Here is a 19,504-nt window from a genome sequence, read left to right as displayed (position 1 = left end):
ATTTTCCATCCCATAGATATTTTCCAATAGTCTTCACTAACTGAACTTTCATTTCTGCCAACTATGGCTTCTTCTTCTTCAACATCTTCCCATTTATAAAAGCTACACCATCTCTTACCGGTAGTCTACAACAGAAAAAATCCAAAAAAAATTGAGAGGAAGAACAGCTACAAAATCAACAAGCATTTGAGAAATAAGACACACAATTAACTTGCAATAATTCAACCAACTCACATTATAGTTAGAGCATCCATAGAATGGTCTTTCTGGATTGGAATCTGTCCCAGACCACCGAAGAATAGGACGCAACCCACAACCGCACCAATGCGGAACCTTCCCACCTCTGTCACCGTGTGCGTTCTTCACCCAGCCACTATGCGAACAAGCTCTACCAGAACTACCTGAGCTTTGACTGCTGCTTCGCAACATTCTTCTCACCTCTTTGAGACACTCTTCGATTTGGGAAAATTGGAAGTTCTAGGTTTTATTTGAAATTTTTAGGGGTTAAATTGAAGCCTTCAAACATTTTGCCATGTCATCTAACTGCTAGGGTGCCAAGTGTCTACCAAATTTGCCAGGTCAGCTCTCCGGTGACAGAAAACGCCGGAAGGGCCAAATTGAGGCTCGAGGCAAAATTTCAGGATACAATTAGAGTCAATTGAAACCTTGAGGGCTAAATTGATGCGGAGGTCAAATTTCAGGGGCCAATTTGAGTATTAACTCTGTCAAATAATGGTTGGAGTCTTAGAAATTTGGATATTTTTACATGCTAGCTTACAAGAAGGTATCAACGTAATGTAATGTTAACGGCCCAGTTTTCACCCGATATAATTGTGGCTCGAAAGTGTATTGGTTTCATCGAGTCTATAGCCGGATTTGGGTCTAATAAATAGGGTGGAAACTCACCTGCAGTCGACTGCAGGTGAAGTTGCTTCTAGATCGTTGACACGTGTTACTGTATGGTTTAAAAAAAACCAATTTATTTTATACAAATGGTTTATTTAAAAAAATCGGTTTAAATAGACTAAATAACTACTTTTAAAATAATTTAAACTCTTTCTACGTATTATTCCTAAATTCCTAACAGATGAATTTGATATGTTCTTTTTCTTCATTCATATTGACTAATTTTTCTTTAAATTTATCTGAACTTTTTTTATTTAATTTTTGTCAAATATATGTATACAAATTGTTTGAAAAAGTAAAATTTAGTATTCTGAAAAAGAAACAAAATTCACAGTTTTTGTTATAGGAATGGCATAAATGATATTATCTGTCCTTTTTTTTGTGTCTCTGTTTCTATTTTCTTGATGAGTTTTGTTTTATTTTCCATAACTTACATTTTCAGTTGCTTTTAAATTAAGCTGTAAATAGATTTTAAATTAAGCTGTAAAAATATGTTCAATTGCAAATTTATCGTTAAATTAAATTTTATGGTAATCAATCAATTAACTTTTATTTTACTAATAAACTATTTTCATGCAAATTATTGTTGATTTTTCCATATTATTCTATAAATAAATTATTTTTTTAAGATAATAAGACTATAATTTACTTGTCTAGAAATTATGATTTCACTATCATTCACGTTTTTGTGCTTTTACTTATCAACTAGAATTTATTTTTTAATGAAATTAGAATTTATTTTCAATAAAACAAAAGTATCTAATCAAACTATTAATTTGGTCTCCTTAAATAATTGAACATAATATTATTAATTTTGTCTACAACAAAAATTTTTAATAAATTTTTTCAAAATAAAATTGATTCAAAAATAGAGAAAAAAAGAACAACTAATGAAAATATTTATTTTGACATTGCCATCAAGAATAGAATAGTTATAGAAAAAATTCAACCAAATAAAAAGGACCTAACTCATACAATTAAACTACCATCATATCATCACAATAAACTATAACATCACCAACTAAAGAGACATATAACAAATATGAAAGAGATCATGCCAAAATTTCAACAATGTTCATGCTATCAAACTAGTCTACGTTATACCATAATTACATTTTTGTCTTCCATCACATGAAATTGCCATGGATTATCTTGGTATTTATGATCCTGAACATCAAAATGGTGTGATGACATAAATATATACGTATTTATTAAATAATTTTCATCATTCACAGAGGAATGAATAAAAACATAAATTAAGAAATACATTTGAAATAATAAATTTGATTAAGAAATATAAATAAAAGGAACATACCTAATTGAAAGTTTCATATTAGTTCTGAAAAAGGGATTGAAAGAGAACGAATTTTACGTGCGAAACGAAGAAGAAGAGAATAAAAGTAACTGTTTGGTTCAATTCAAACCGATTTTTTTAAATAAACCATTTATATAAAATAAACCGATTTTTTTTAAACCATATAGTAACACGTGTCAGCCATCCAGAAGCAACTTCACCTGCAGTCGACTGCAGGTGAGTTTCTGCCAATAAATAGACCCATCTATATTTCAGATCAGGATCACATCAAACCCAACTTCACTCGACCCATGTACATCCCTACTTGCAATAATAAGAACCAATGAGGCTGCACAATTCATGTTGTTTAAGCATATGCAAAAACCCTAATCATTTGATTAACCCCAAATTTCAATTCCCCTCTGAATCACTTTTGTTTTAGAATTAAATAAGGAATTTTACAATTTGTTCTTTTTTTCTTTTTATTACAAATCCATGTCAAACCACAATTTTACATACAAAGATGGTTCACCACCTGAACTAAATTGACATTTATGCTATCATGTTTCAATCTAAAATTAACAAAACAACCTTAGAGAAGAACACTATGAAAGAAAAAAGGTAACATAGATAATATATAATAGATTACTCTCATTTACTCTTTCAATGCGAAAGTTACATTACAAAGGCTTCGCACCACCACCACTCTCCTGTCCATTATTCACCGGTGTCGACGAGCCGCTCCTTCGGGAACCACTATGGCCACCTGTGATTGTCCTCCCCATGAACTTCCCGGCTTTAGCAAAGCCGCTACCAACTGCTCCAAGACCACTACCAACAAACCCAGCTCCAGCACCAAGACCACTTCCAACAAGTCCGGCTCCAGCGCCAAGACCGCTTCCAACAAGCCCTGCGCCGGCAACAACACCAGAACCAACAAAACCAACACCGGACCCTACTATCGACGCTGCTCCATCTAGTGCGTCCATCGTGCTTCCTATCACTCCCTCCGCCTTCAGTTTCTTCCTCGTTTCTAGTATCTCTTTCTCGGCTTCTAGTGCAGCCAATTGCTCTTCCTTGTTGAATTGGTGATAAAAGACCTGCAATTCCAACATGATTATATTTATCTTTCAATCAAGTAAGAGGCCAAATGGGATGGTAGGTGTTCAATAAATATGCCAATGATACTAAGATTTCAAAACCCAATAGGAAGACAAGAATCAGTAACCTTCTCTATTTTTAACAATCCATGAAACTTAAGCTGATAGGTTAAGGCATATAAATGAAGGAGTTCACATCTTAATGCATGATCTCATCCAATAACCCTTTTGAGCTTTGGCTGTGTTTGCTAAGTTTCTTAGTAATAGAAACTTGGAAAAATTAACTAGGTACAAACACATTTCGCTTTTTAAGTTATTTATCTTATTTTCCAAACAGGTTTGTATCTATCAGTGTCTATAATTTTTCCCTATGACAATTATCAAATAATTTTTGACTTATTTTAAGTATAAGAATAGAGACAATTAGGATCCAACTTCAAACTAGATGGTAACAGAAATTCTGTTACTACCACGGATCATCACTCTTAAATGCGTAAATTGCTTTATAGAGAGTCTCATGAATTACTTTATAATGCAAGAACCTCTATATACCATGCAATAAAGCCCTCATCATAATGTTACAATCAAGTATATTTCCATATATACCTTTATAAACAAGGTTCCTCGATCCTTCTTGTCTTTAACCTTCAATGTATCGAGAGATGGCAACAGCCTCAATTCAAGATCCTTTTCAGTTTCTGCTTCCAGATCATTGAGGAGTAACTTTACTACTCCCAATCGCTTATCTTGTCCAATATCTTTATCAAAAACCTATTTCGAGAATCATGAACATGATATACATTAGCTCTATTAAATCAAATCAATGTATAGCTATAATAAGACAGAAGAACCTCTTGTTTTCAATAAAGGGCATTACTTCTCTGTCCAAGAATAAGTGCCTTTTCAGGTTTTAGCACAAAAGTCAACAAAAAATCAAAATCGAAAAATTGGAGGGGGGAAAAATGTATCATTATTGTTTCGACAAAACTGCCCTGCTTAATAAATTGTAAAAATGGCATAAAATTATAAACCTTCACCCCGGAAAAAAACAAAAGAGACATTTATTCTTGGACAGAAGGAGTAGTCGGCAGAAGCGAGAAGCATAAAATAAGGTAAGCATTAGCAGGGTAAAACCTCAAGAATAAGTGACTGTGTCTCCTTGTCTTCTACAATCACATCAAATGTCTGATTCCAAACAGGATTCAAGTTGTTGTCAACAACCTTGGTTTTAACCTTAAATAAGGGTCGAATATACAAAACGACATAAGGATCTGATTTTCCAATCATTTCCATATTCTTTAACTCGTTCGCTTTGACTATGGTGACTGTAAGCTTTCCCTGTGGTTTAAGCTCCAGTTCACTGCAAATAAACCAAAATCACTTATGTAGCATGAATATATTTGAACATTGATGGTATTCCTAGTTCAACACGTTTTGATCGAAACAAGAAGGAAAGAAAACCAAAGGCAAATTATCCTGAAGTTCATATTTACCTAGTATCAACAGGTATGCCGCCAAGGGGAACAACAATCCTATGAGGCCATTGGAGCATATCAGTAACAATTGACTTCACTGTATCCTATTAAGTGAAGTGTAAATTATAGGAGTATTAGAAGTGCTAGTTTCAAATCAGTACAAGGGAAAGACACGAGTGCATGAATAGACAAGACTCACATCAATCATATCTGAAATTCCGGGAATTGCTGTCAAACTTCCACCAACAGCTTTCAAAGTGTAATCAATTTTGGGTTCCGGCTGATCAAATGTTAGTTGAAAAGTCAGTAATTCTGAGACTGGAAAATTGAAAGTAGCTTACCTGCAACTATCTTCAGTTGGAAATAATTCACCAGTTTTAATCATGTACATGGAATAAGAAAATGATTAAAGAAACCTCAATTGTAGAGAAACTTGGATATTTTACAATAGGGTAAAATATATTTTTTGTCCCTGAAATTTGACAAAAGTTTCAAAAATACCCCTAAGTTTTATTTTGTTTCAATTTTATCCTAGAAGTTTTCAATTTGCATCAAACATACCCTTGACGGCTAATTTTTCAAAAAATTTAAGACCAATTCAACAACAATTTCATAAGAACAACCCTCAACATAAGCAAATCAAGCATAATTTTCATGCATTATTGTTAGATTGGTCTTAAATTTTTTGAAAATTTACCCGTTAAAGGTATATTTGATGCAAATCAAAAACTTCTGAGACAAAATTGAAACAAAATAAAACTTAGATGTATTTTTGAAACTTTTGCCAAACTTTAGGGACAAAAAGTATACTTTACCCTTTACAATATTACCCTCATGACATAAATTCTCTATTCTTTAATTATTTCCTTCCACCTCTTTCTCTCCCTTAATTATGGGGATATGATTGGAAAAAATAATTAATATTGCTAAGTTTTGCTTAGTAAGAAAGAATGGAACACCAAAACATGAAGCCACTATATCTATTATTTTTCTTCTAGAAACAAAATTTGTTATCCTTGTCTTTTTCTAAAATTGTTATCCTTACTTGTTTTAGCTATTTTGAAATTCATAATCAATTTAGTATAAATAGGTAGCATTGTTCTCTATATCAAACACAACAATAAAAAATTCATCATCTTTTCTTTTCTTATTCTTTCGCAGTTTTATTAATATCCTTTTATACAAATTTATGGCTTCATTTACCTCAGCAAGTAAGGCAACAACGACAGCAGAAATGCAAGGGATCTCTTCAGCAAGTTGGAATATAACTCGGATAATGGTAAAAACCTGTAGATCCTTCAACTGAAGCAAAAAAACACACAAGTAAAAAGTTTTTCCCAATTGTAGAAGGATCATGATGAAACTCAACATCAAGAGATACACTGCGGAGTGAGTCTAACCTGTATAGGGATTGATGCAACAAGTGCAGCTTCAACAGCAAGAATAATACTGGGATCACCACCCCAACGGAAATCAATGTCCATTATGATTTGACCTTTGGTAAGACTTTGAACTCGAATACCTGCATGGGTGAAGGAATCAATGGTACATAAGTTACTGGCATATAATGATTTCACAGAATATGGGTAATGAAACTTAAACTTGTTGGAATATTAATATGCCGAAAGGAAGAGAAAAGAGGGGGTTTTTTTGGGTGGGGGGTGAGGGGCAGTTTTGCATATGTCACATATATATATCTTTAGTAACTTTAGAATAGAAAAGAATATGCCGAAGGATACTATAGTTTTGATACCTTCAATTTTCGGAGCAACATTTCCAAGTGACAACTTGCTGAACTTCAAAGAAGTAATTCCAGGAGGTCTGTAATCTTCTAGTAGTGGTTCAACAGATTCTCTGATAACCAAAGTTGCTGCCTACAAGTGAACGAAATCCACCATCAACGAGTCAGATTTACAATGAAACTACAGCAGAAGTAGAGCCTAAGGACAAAGGGACATGGGATTCATGTCTAAGCCAAGGAAGGAAAACAATGTGTACAAAATCCATACCTGTAATTTTTTATACATAAATTTGAGAGTGAAAATAAGGGGAGAAATGCAATTAGAGGGAGTAGTTCAGGAGAAACGGAAAAGGATGAACATATATTGAGGGTAATCCTGAAAATGGACCAAAGGGGTAAATTGACCCTGAGGCTTTTCACATTAAGAGTATCATTCAAGACCACTTAACATATTGATATTTAAGTTAAATTAACCATTAAATTTATAAACTCAATGGATAGAATGATAATAATCCAAAGTGATAGTACATATTTTCTTGTACTGCTATTGCTTGAGACTAAAGCAAGAATATACATATGTAAGAAAACCGTTTCCTTCAAACAACAGAGATTTGGAAGTAATATACTCAGCTACGAGAATAATTAGAACTTAATTTGATTACAAACAAGAAATATTCTCTAACATAACATGCTCAACTACAGAAACGAGGAAAACGTCAAGTTCTAACCAAGAACAATCCTGTAAGAAACCAATGGATGGCATTGCAAAACAGTCCTCAACTATTATATAAATGCATAATCAGCTTACTCACATCTGCCACAAATGGCCAAAGTTTGGACAGCTCCTTGTTTAGCCATTTCACCTTTAAAAAGCGATGCAAAGAAGAGTCATACAAAGAGAACAATTATACCAGATGACAACAACAGTAGCATCGAGAAAATATACTTGCTCATATGCAGGAAAAGATATCCACTCCGGCAAACTATCGCCACAAAGTTTCTTCAGATCTTCTCTGTTAAGGGATCCAAGGATTTTAATATCAGCTGCCTGCAAGGCAAATAAATAGTCAATGTCAAAGACAAGAAATATATGTATTCACAGATTAACATACGACAGTTTTTCAAATAGAATATAAGGCCAAGACAATTTACATGATAATGTCATACAATTCATCACAATATGAACCCCCTCCCCCCTTTTTTTTGTTGGCTCGTCTGTTGAAGATTGACAACACGAACCATCCCACATTCTTCTACTTTAGTAGTTTAGATTAGGGTTGTTTTCAATCATCTAAAAATTCCCAAACATAACCTAAGGATAGGAACTCAGTTAGTAAGCAGATGAAGAATCTAATTAAGCTTCTTGAATAACCAGTTGCTTCAAGAAGCATAATCTGTATTCTCATCCAACCAATTTCTTTTTCAGGGTATTCAAAGTTCAAACTCAATATTGCTACTCTATATGATCCTTTCTCACAATGATTCCATACCTTCAATGAAACATATGATCCCCCAAATTTCACTCCAAATTTGACCAAGTCAAACACTGTTACATCTCACTAAACTCAACCATTTTCCCCCAACATTGCTCAGAACAGAGAATCCACATAATCTCCAACACTGTTCATCAGCAAAAACCAAAATCAACACAAATAGAACAGTGCCAATCAAAACCATACCTTTCCAATTCGCTTGGCGCTTCGGTACCTCATCATGCGCTCCCATGCTGCCATCAATGCTATGCCAAACAAGATACCCATGAAAATCCCAGAAATCAACCCCATTTTTTTCTCAGATTCCAAACACCACCTTCCCTGTCAGCACCGAAAAACACAAGTCCAAAAGGGTCAAAACCAGAAAAAAAAAAAAACCTACCCACATGAAAAAATCACAAATTTAAGACCAATCCATAGAGAAAGCATACAAGTCAAGCCAAAAAATTGAAACTTTATGTGAAATTTGAGGAAAGAATCTCAAAGAATCACTACCTTTGGAGGAAGAAATCCCAATTTTGGGTATGAAGTGAAATTCTGAAGAGAAGGACCAAAAGTTGCAAACAAAAGGGAAGAAAAAAACCCAAGTTTCTCTTTCAGTTTCCTGTTTATGCCAGAAACTGTAGGACTCTGTCTCTCTCTGTGTATTATTTTTTGCCCCAAAACTGTGAAAATAAGCCAAAAAAAAGAACTGTAAGAAAAAGAAAAGAAAATAATTTTCTTGTTTATAACGTCACTTTCAATGTTTATCTTCTCTTCCTCCACAAGAATCAGGATTTTACACAAAGCATTAAAGGCTTTTAAGCTTAGCTGTATATAGTTACATTACATAAGCCAATAAGGACTCACTCACATCTCATTCAACGTTAGTCTTCAATTATCTTACAAGATCGCATTTTTTTCTGGGATTTTATTTGTTTAATACAACTATACAAGTGTCAATTACTCAATTGCAAGATTAAATTGAAAATGGATTTATATTATTGCATTAAACTATTAATATTTCATTCTAATTACTAATAAATAAGGTAAATTTTGATTGTTTTAAGATTGAAAATATTAAGTATATATATTTTTTATTTTGAGAATTTATTCTTACGTTTTGCTATAATATTTATTTGAGTTTATCTTTATTCTTTACATAATTTTTATTACAATTAACAATAAAAAATGGAAACTTTTATTAAATAAAGTGTTTAAGTAAATAATTTATAATTAATTAATAATTTTAAATTCTTTTATTAGAATGGAAATCAATAAAATAGCAATATTATAAACAAAAAGTATAACATTATACTCAAGATTTACTATTGTAGTATTGTATGTAATTAAAATTGGTGTACAAAATGGAAAACAACTATTTTTTTCCCCATCAATAACCCTTTCATATTGAGAAATTATTTTGAATTTTACGATATATTTATAAATTAATATATTTAAATGAACTTTTAATTGATAGATTTACAAATGAAATGTTAAAATTATTTATTATTATGAAATACACAAAGTATTATTTAACCAAAATCTTTAAATTCTAATTGGGACATATGATATGACCACAAAAAAATAATTGGGACATATGATTGGTATTTTGAATAGTTGAACAAATAGCATTCGAATAATTGAGCCGTTTAATATATATATTGTGGTTTTTATTTTTATTTTCTCAGATAATATTGTCGTTTAATTTTTTGTTATACACTTTTTAGTAGATTAAAAATTATATAAAAAGTATTATATAATAAAAAATTACACTTTTAAAAACTTATTAAAAAAATAAAAAAAATGATTTCCTAGCTTATGAACAGATGTGAATGTCATGTCAAAGCAAAGCAATTAATCCAGAAAATTACTCTACTAGTATTGTTGACCGTTTGGTCCGTTATAGTTTTGGATATATCGAAGCATGAAGGAAAAGTGATAGCTAAACTAATAGCTTTATGCCATTTGGAGTTTTGTCTCTTTAGGTATGTCCAAAGAGCAATCATGCCCAAGAAGCAAACCACATTTTTAGGGCATACCATGTGTTGTGTGTTCCTTCCTTGACTTTTTCAGTCATGTTTCAAGGAATTTTTGTAGACACATTTGGCTTTACCAAAAGTCTATTACTCTATTACATGTACTTACTAGTTTAGGTAGTAAATGAAAAATGTAAATGTTAGGTTTAAATATCATGTCCATGTGGCCAATTACTTCACTACTAAGCTGGCAATTAGGTTTCTTTCTTCTTCTTCTTAATTTTCCTTTTTTTTATTAACAAAATCAAAAGATATAGAACTTGTTTGGACTCTATTTAAAAAAAAAATTTAATGATCTTTTTTAAAAGATTTTTTATAAAAATAAAAGCAATTTTATATTTAGATATTTTATGTCATTTTTTTATATATTTATCAATTATATTTGAGTTTAAAAATTTGTTAAATATATTAAAAAATAAAAAATATTATTACAAAAATTTTTTTATATCAATTTAATAACGCCTAAATAAACACATAATATGAATAAAAAATTTCAAAAAGTATATATATATTTTTATCAGTAAAAGCTCATAAAAATTCTGCAACAGAAACGTGAAGGTCAGTTTAAAACAACTAAATCATATAATTAACAAAACCATCATCTAAGCATAAATTAACCAAAATATATTACTAATGCATAAATAAATCATCAAGACATATATAATTTACCCTTCTTTAATATTTTAAAGTAGCATTGTTAATTATAATCAATATTACCTTTCAAAAAATATCAGATTTATTTAAATAACTTATTGTTATATATATTTTCATATTCAAACCATAAAGGGGGTGTAGTTTTTTTGTTAGTCCTTTTCTTGTTCCCCCTTTCTTATGGTGGGATTAATATTTATTTATTATGTCATGTGGCGAATTGCTTCATTATTAAGATGATAAATCTTTTTCTTCCGTTTTTTTTCCACCATATATGGATTTATTTTAAATAATTTATTGTGATACTTTCTTATTCGATAAAGGGGCCTACAACTTTTTTTCTTCTTTCAAATAATTTATTGTTTTTTCTTTGTGGTGTGTGGGGTTGGGAGAGGCATTAAGGCTTAAGCTAAAAAATATTGTGATATATGCTAGTTGGAAATAAATAATGAACAAATATCTATACTAAATTATTAGTATTTGGTAGATGGTGATTGGAAGAGAATTGAATGTGTGTAAATATCTTATTATTGGTTGACATGAGTTAATGAGGTCCCACTTTCCAGAATGTATGGATAAAAAGCACAGTTGAGGTAAAAATTAAAACTCATACGGTGTAATGGCTTTAAAGGATCCAAACAGAGGAAATTTTTGGAGGATTTTTGTAGGGCATTGATGATTAGATTTTTGACGGTTTAGAATTTTACAAATAAAATCTCGTCGAAGTATAGTTTTTAAACCAAACAATAATCCTTTCATACAAAAAGTTGTTTGTCACTAAAACAAACCCCTAAATTTATAAATCGAAGTATTCAAATCTCGGGTCGTTCTCCCTAGGAATTGTAATGAAGTGTTTTGTTATTGGTTGAGTTATTTTTTGGGTTTTGGATAAGAAGCATGAAAAGTAAATGGCAATGAAAATAAACTAACAACTATAAAAGGTTCTTGGCAAGGTATGAAAATTAGAAGTCCTATCCTAGTTATCCTTCTCAATTGTGATGAGAATTGTTCATTGCTACCACTTAGTTAACCCTTACTAAATAAAGGAAAGTCAAGTGGATGAATTGACTTGAGCCACAAGTCCTAGCCAACTCCCAAGGAAAGACTAGCTTTAGTGCACTCCAAACCAATTAGCAATCTCTCCAATTATCAATCAACAAAGGAATTAGATAACTCAAGAGTCACTAATTACTCTACCTAGGCCAAGAGGAACAAAATCTATACTATATCTAGAAGAGGCATTTCAACAAACACATAAAAGGCAATAAAAGTAGACAACATAAATTGCAAGAATTAAAGAGAGATCTAACTACAAAGGCAAGAGATCAACAATAGAAAAGCAAAGAAGAACAATTATTATGAATTACCTCTTATTTAATTGAAGGAAAATGGAAGGAACAATAGTAGATCTACAACAAAATATAAGAACAACATAAAGGAAATTGCAATAAAAGAATGGAAGAAGAATGAATGTAACTACAATGAATTGAAAGGTAGAAGTAGAAGAAGATGAATTAAAATCTAGATCTAATAACTAAACCTAATCTTAATCCTAATCCTAGAGAGAAGTGAGAGCTTCTCTCTCTAAAAACTACTTCTAGAACTAAACTATGACTAATGGTAACTAACTTCTAAAGTATGAAAGTATCCTCATTTCCCGTTCAATCCTTGGCTTAAATAGTATCAGAAATGAGTTGGATTGGGCCCACAAGGCTTCTAAAATCGCTGGCCATGTTTTGCTTTAAGTGAACCAGGTGGCAGCAACGGCGTGTGTGCGTACTATGTGCGTGCGCGCCACCATACGTATAGCAACTATGACAAATCTTATATCGTTTCGAAGCCCCGAATGTTATCTTTCTAACCCAACTGGAACCGCATCATTTGGACCTCTGTAGCTCAAGTTATGGTAGTTTAAGTGCGAAGAGGTCGGCTTGACAGCTTTCCGGTTCTTTCATTTCTTCATGAGTTCTCCAATTTTTCATGCTTCTTTTTTCATTCCCTTGATCCAATCTTTGCCTCCTAAACCTTAAATCACTTAACAAACATATCAAGGCATCTAATGGAATCAAGGTGAATTAGATTTAGCTATTTTAAGACCTAAAAAGCATGTTTTCACTCTTAAACACAATTAAAGGAGAATATATAAAACCATGCTATTTCAATGGATAAATGTGAGTAAAGGTCTACAAAATACTCTAAATTCAATACAAGATAAACCGTCAATTTAGGGTTTATCAGGCATCACATTTTTTTTCAAGTTATAGAGAATTATTAATCACAAAATTACACTTGAATAAAATATTTATTTTTGTCAATTTGTTTACCACCATATTTGTCATTCCAGGTACGAATGACAAAAAAAATATATTTTTTATGACTAAAAAAATAATTTATATATGACGTAATACAATCAAAATTTTAGAGACAACATCATTTAGTTCACGTGTATTCTTGAAAAAATAATCACTGACTACTAGAAAAATTTAAATTGAGTCAGTCTCAACAATAATAAATTTAAGAGTAAAGTATTGTTTTTGTTGGGGTAAATCCTATTTATATCCCTAACGTTTAAATCATCCTATTTGTATCTCTAACGTTTGTAAAAGTGATTCAATGTTATCCTATTATCAATTATACATCATGAACGCTTTAGTTTGAGTTTTAAAAATCTGTTCTTGAAATTAGAATACAAATATTTGAGATAGAATCGATGATCCACTCCGAAAAATAGCTCATCAAAAGTTGAAATAATTCCTACAACATTTACATAATTCACTTTTTTATGGACATAATTGAATTTAAACACAAATACTGGGTATAACATTAAAATCGAACACATTCAAGTGAGACTTAATTGAGAATGAATACATCCAAGTGAAAATAATTGAAAAATATAATCTGATTTGTTAGTATAATTGATTGTAGGATAACATTGAATCACTTTTATAAACGTTAGGAATACAAATAGAACAATTTAAACGTTAAGGACACAAATAGGACTTATCCCAAACGTTGGGGACAAAAACAATACTTTACTCTAAATTTAAATTCTTTATTCCAATATAATAGAAATCCTAAAAAAATAGCATCAAACTTTTTCAATACAGCTAAATTTAAAACTAAACCTCCTAAAATAAAGCCTAACAACCCAATCTTCATTTGAGTCCCTGAGGCTTTTTAATTTGCCAAAGCTAACTTCTTTTTTATTTTATTTTAAAAAGGGAATGCTTTGTTTGTTTAATATCTTGATTCTTGAGGATGGGGTAAGCAAGCTTATTCACTTTCTAGTTCCTATTTGCATTGGAAAATCACAGAGGGATCTCTTTGGTTTTTGACTAGGGGATATTGGAAAGTGATGCAAATTCTAATTTATGAATTTACCATGTATACAATAGAAACATATTAACTTTTTGGCGTGATGGAACAACATTATAACTATTATTACATGCAACTTAAAAAAAGTTTTTGGATGTTACTTGTTTTCCTCCTCATCCAATGCACCTCATCTTTCTTTGTTCTTTAAGAAACTCATTTTTATATGAAGAAAAAAGAAACTTGGATGCATGATTTCTAGAGTCCTTAGATTGTATATAATTTTTATACACTTCTTTTTTTTTAATTCTTTTCTATTAAATCTAATTTTTTATTTAAAATGTAATCACAAGCTCAAATAAATCTAGGAGAATAAGTTTGACATTCTGAATTTTATACTTATATATCAAATTATATACTACTATTTGGTATAAATACAAAAAGTAAGCAATCATTTTTACTGAATAATAGTACATATATTTTTCTAGAAAGTTTCCACACCAACAATGTATCATCATAAATTTCTAAATATAGTTTATAAAACAGAGTAGCAAACTTTTCAAAGATTTTTATTTAAAGATGTAAAAAAAAAAAAATCAATGATTTGCTGTGCCAACAGATTTAATATTATGTTAAGCTAATACTATTCATTGTTCACTTTTATACTCAACGAAAATTCAAGAAATTATATAATTGGTGGCAAACAGTGTCTGAATATAATTGTTGAGCTCCCATTAAGTGACTTCTTATCACATTTAGTTTGGATAGTTCAGAAACCAAGAAGTTTTTCACCTTTTTTTTTTTATCTTGAAATAATTTCTTAACTCTCAAGTCTCAAAGCTTTCAAGGGCTTTGTGTAATATTAGTTGTATCAGCCAAGGAGCATTAGTAGGGGTTTTTATATGAAGGAGATTCCTTATCAACTCAATACTCAAAAACCATTTATCATGAGCATTACTTACAACAATTTGCAGAATAGATTCATCAATTCTTCATACATGTCAGTTATTAGCTCAAATTTGTAATTGTATTTAAAGCAATTGTTATCTGAAGCATGCAAACGGCCTCATTTGCAAAACAAATTTAGGGTTTAGATTTATCCAATGCATGCAAATGGCCACATTTGCAAAACAGTTTTTTTTTTTATTTTAGCTAATTTTTTTAAATATGAAAAAAAAATTGTGTGTAATTTATTATAATAGCTAATTAGTGTGTTTTTCTTTTGATATATTTTTTTTTAATTTTAAATAAGAAATCGGACTCTCGAATTTGAAGAATAATAAAATTTATAGATCAGATTTCATAATGCACAAATAGAGAGTCTGATTTGTGTTAAAAAAGAAATTTTCAATCGTAAAGCAAATCAAAAGGTCTAATTTGTATATTTAAATTTTTTTAATACTAAAATACAAATCTTAGAATCAGATTTATATGTTTAAAATAAAATAAATCTAACTCTCAGATTTACATGTTTTAAAAAAAATTTAAGAGTTACAAATCTGACAGTTAAATTTTAAATTTGTGATCTTTATATATATTAAAAACAATCCCGCTACGTTACCAACAACATTTCTGCCAACATCTGCCAATTTTTGTTTATGATTATATTTAACGGAAGTATCTTTGTGGATGTGTCTAATAAAAATATCTTTTTTATGGCTGTTTTAATAGAAGTATCTTTATATATGTATTTTCTGGATGTGTCTCTTTGTACATGTGTTTAAAATATAATAATTAATTATTATTGGTAATAAGTTGGCAGATAGTATATTAATAACATATACTTTTCCTATTAAAAAATACCAAATCTTAATATTGTTGAAAAACACTATTAAAAACACCACCAAAATTAGGAAGCGACGTATTTAACATGTACTAAGAAACATTCACAATCACTCATTTTCATTTATAATGATGTCGGTTTTAGTTTTCACTTTAGTTTTCTTTCATCTTTCTCAGCACTTTGCAAGTGATAATCTTAACTTGAACATCAAACTACCTCTTCACCACTATGTTCCTACCACCATTTTATAGTTGATTTACTTTGGATGCTTCTGGACCGTTGAGATAAGCTAAAATGACCGATCTAATCTTAAACCATTAATTTTCTTATCAACCGTTTAGATGCAACACTGAACCTGAATAGGTCCAAATCCTACGAGGGCAGCCCGGTGTACAAATGTCCTGTTAATGCAAAATTTGAGAAAGGACCGCACTAAAAAGTGTAATATAAACAGATAATTGCATTGGTAGTTAATTCTAGGCTTGAATGATCTTAAAGACAAAGCTCCCTTTCCACAGATCCAAATGTAACATTCGAATTATTCAAATACTCTTAAGGTGGATTTATGATACATATTTATATAATTGAAAGGAAGTATTAAACGAAAAGCTTGAAAATGAGTAAAATAAAATCGCGAATCAAAAATACTCTCATATCAATAAAAGAAAGATAAAGCGCCTTCGAAAAGTGATATAAAGTAAAGTATTAAAGAAGAATAAAAAAAAGACAGGATATATATTATATATATATATATATAGAAAAAAGACCCTCTAAAGTGACCATGTTAGTAAAGTAATAAAGTGATACTTTAATCACATTTGAAGTACATAGCCACTAGTCGCGACCTGCGAAATTTAGGTCGGCTAGGGTTACAGAAATAAAAATAAGTTTGACAACAGTATTTTTCTATCTCTCCTAAAATATACATAAAGGTCTCTATACATAAAGGTCTCTATAGACAAGTTTTCAAAATGAATAAATATATACATATAAGCTTTTCAAAATAAGTACAGAGTATTCTAAACAAAAGTAAATCAAAGACCCAAAGATCTTCATCTCTCAAATGAATCACAGCTCATTGCTGAGCACTAGGATCTACATCTGAAAAACAGAAGATATATACGAAATGAAAACTCCTGACTCATGGGTTCTCAGTACAATAAAAATGTCAAATAATACTGCATAAGGCAACACGAAATCACTAAGCAATCTTAAACTCCATACCGCTCATATCCATCTTGAATTATCTCTAATCCATAAATTGACAACTATCATAAAAGGATTCTAATTCTAACTCAACATTCTTCATACTTTCACAACTCTCAAACAGAATAGAAACTAGCCCTCAGCGTCAACCGACACTAGTATGAGGTACCTATCAAATAAGCAAACACGATAAATGCAGACAAGGACTACACAAGCAAGTTAAAGTAAAGCAAATAGCATATAATCATATAATATATTCAATTAGGCAAACTAATACAATTAGACAAACTCAAACAAATAAAAAATATACAAATGATGTATATCTGCCCTATAGCCGATGAATTTCATCTGTCGGTTATCAAACCAACCTGACATGTCTAGTAGCGAACCCTAAACAGTCCCTAAGCGTACATCCCCAAGAGTCTATGCTTATATATAATCATGCAATCAATTTCATTTCATTGGGGAGATCCAGAGAGTTTAAGTGCCTGGTAACAACTTGGAGGCAAATCATTGCATCTACTCCGGAAGGCTCAAACCGAACCCGAAACAAGTGGATCAATGCCACTGCATCTACCCAGATAGGTATATAACAATCAGAATCATGTTTAACAATAATTTCATTATCAATCTCATTAACAATCTCCTCTTCAATCTCTTCTTAATTCATACTCAATCTTAATTAATCTCATTCATCATCATAATCAATTATCACATTCATCCTCTTCATACATCACTTCACACTTTGTTCCTCTCTTTCCAATTCATCAACTCATCTCTTTAATTCTCGTTTCTAACTCCTCTATCCTTAATTACATAGGCTCTAGACTCTTTTTCGGAGTTTATAAAGATTTAAAATGTTCAAGGAATGATTGAGAGCCTAAAAATTCACTTTTATGAAAAACAGGGGTGGTCGCGTACGCATGCACATGTTTGTGTACATGGAACGTTTGGACAGTGTGACTTGCTCGCGTACGCATGAGCGTTTTTGTGCCAAAGTCGTGTACGCAGCGTATGTTTGCGTAGGCATGGATGTTGGACAGAGGCCAACTCCCGCATCATATAATGCAATTAACATTTTACCACCAATTTCGCATTTACCTCTTATCAAAATATCCGACTTGGCAGCATCATCCGTCGTTATAGCATACACACGACCTTGTTGCGGTCTCCCAGCATTCCGGTTGGCTTTTTCCAGATAGTTCCAAGACATGTGACCAGCTCCTCCACAACTACAACAAAGTCCCAATTCAGCTCTATATGGAGTGTTCGAGTGATAACTTCCACACCTCATACAAGTCAAATCATTCTGAGGTTGTCACCCATATCTCCTTTGATGGTTGTTGTTGTTCCCTTGGAAAGTAGCTCGATCACGTTGAGATTGTTGAACATATTCTCCTCTCTTGAAGTTCCGACCCCTTGGAGCAAAGGATCTTGCACCTCCTCCTCGGTCGTGGTAACCACCACGGTCAGTACTAGTAGTCGCATTCTTCCTAGAGCAATCCTCCACCACACGACTCTTATTCACTAATTCTACAAAGCTCTTAACCTCAAGAGGCGCCACAACTCGCATGATATCGTTCCTCAAACCATCCTGGTACTTCATACACTTCCACTCCTCATATCCTTTAGGATCACCCAGAGGTCCCTGACAAACTCTTGAGAAACGACACAATTCCTCAAATTTGCTTGTATAAGCAGCCACAGTCATAGATCCTTGCCTCAATTGAAGCAGCTCCAACTCCTTAGCTTGTCTCACGGAATTCGGGAAATACTCGTTGTAGAATTCCTCTCTGAAAACCTCCCAAGTGATCACATTATTCCCTTTTCCTTGTTGCAGAAGAAGGTAAGTTCCTTGCCACCATTGTTGCGCTTCTCCAGCTAGCTGATAAGCAGCAAGCTCCACCAGTTGACCCTCAGGTACATGTTGCACTTGTAGTGCTCTCTCTATTGTTATAAAACAATCGTCAGCTTCCATCGGGTTAGTTGATCCTCTAAAGACAGGGGGATTAACCTCCAGAAAAGTTGCTAATGTCTTCGGACCTCCTTCAACTGAGTTTCCTCCAGATCCGTTATCATTTCCATTCATTCTTTCCATGGCTAGATTTGTAGTCGCCGCACTAGCTTGCATTGTGTTGACAAGGTTGGTCATCACCGCCAAGAAGTCGGCTTGATTACGAGACGAAGCGAGTTCCTCATTTTCTCTCAGTCCTCGACCCTGTCCACGAGTTGCCATTTCGGGTCCTATCCACACAAACCAAGTGATATCAAGGTGATCGGCCTCAATATCTCAAATTAATTACTTCAATTTCCCAAAAGCATACTCATGAACTTCATGCTAAACATATCAATTAGATATCTTAAATAGCACAGGTACAATTTAGAGTATACATTGAAACATAAGCAATCTATCCTTCAGACTCACCAAGACAAACTGCTTTGATACCATAATGAACATTCTATTTATTCAAATCATTATGATCGAATCATAAGTCAATGATAATAAGGTGGTACAACTCTTAAGG

General features: G+C 31.9%; 2 protein-coding genes across 2 annotated transcripts; both read right to left on the bottom strand.

The window, feature by feature from the left end:
- Positions 1 to 2,656: 2,656 nt before the first annotated feature.
- LOC107475739 (calcium-dependent lipid-binding protein) lies at positions 2,657 to 8,743 on the bottom strand. The gene is made up of 12 exons (XM_016095383.3): positions 8,505 to 8,743; positions 8,196 to 8,330; positions 7,463 to 7,564; positions 7,329 to 7,379; positions 6,529 to 6,649; positions 6,176 to 6,297; positions 5,979 to 6,077; positions 4,975 to 5,055; positions 4,794 to 4,879; positions 4,435 to 4,660; positions 3,907 to 4,071; positions 2,657 to 3,300 (listed from the first exon to the last, which is right to left on the bottom strand). The coding sequence occupies exons 2-12, from the start codon at positions 8,298 to 8,300 to the stop codon at positions 2,881 to 2,883; spliced, it is 1,578 nt and encodes a 525-aa protein (XP_015950869.1). The 5' UTR covers positions 8,301 to 8,330; positions 8,505 to 8,743; the 3' UTR covers positions 2,657 to 2,880.
- Positions 8,744 to 17,418: 8,675 nt separating this feature from the next.
- LOC107475738 (uncharacterized) lies at positions 17,419 to 19,215 on the bottom strand. Its single transcript, XM_052257944.1, has 3 exons — positions 18,302 to 19,215; positions 18,081 to 18,211; positions 17,419 to 17,552 (listed from the first exon to the last, which is right to left on the bottom strand). Exons 1-3 carry the CDS (start codon positions 19,213 to 19,215, stop codon positions 17,419 to 17,421), a joined length of 1,179 nt encoding a protein of 392 aa, XP_052113904.1.
- Between the last annotated feature and the right edge of the window lie 289 nt (positions 19,216 to 19,504).

The sequence above is a fragment of the Arachis duranensis genome, chromosome 2 (assembly GCF_000817695.3).
Source record: "Arachis duranensis cultivar V14167 chromosome 2, aradu.V14167.gnm2.J7QH, whole genome shotgun sequence".
NCBI lineage: Eukaryota > Viridiplantae > Streptophyta > Magnoliopsida > Fabales > Fabaceae > Arachis > Arachis duranensis.
This window is presented reverse-complemented; position numbering and strand designations above follow the sequence as displayed.

Excerpts from the sequence above, each read along its gene's own strand:
- LOC107475739 (XM_016095383.3), bottom strand. The coding sequence starts at position 8,300 with ATGGGGTTGATTTCTGGGATTTTCATGGGTATCTTGTTTGGCATAGCA. Across the intron at positions 7,565-8,195 it reads GCGCCAAGCGAATTGGAAAG|GCAGCTGATATTAAAATCCT; the intron begins GTATGGTTTTGA and ends TTTGCCTTGCAG. Across the intron at positions 3,301-3,906 it reads GAGGAACCTTGTTTATAAAG|GTCTTTTATCACCAATTCAA; the intron begins GTATATATGGAA and ends TTGGAATTGCAG.
- LOC107475738 (XM_052257944.1), bottom strand. The coding sequence starts at position 19,215 with ATGGCAACTCGTGGACAGGGTCGAGGACTGAGAGAAAATGAGGAACTC. Across the intron at positions 18,212-18,301 it reads AACCATCAAAGGAGATATGG|TTGTGGAGGAGCTGGTCACA; the intron begins GTGACAACCTCA and ends ACTTTGTTGTAG. Across the intron at positions 17,553-18,080 it reads GTCGGATATTTTGATAAGAG|ATGCAGTGGCATTGATCCAC; the intron begins GTAAATGCGAAA and ends CTATCTGGGTAG.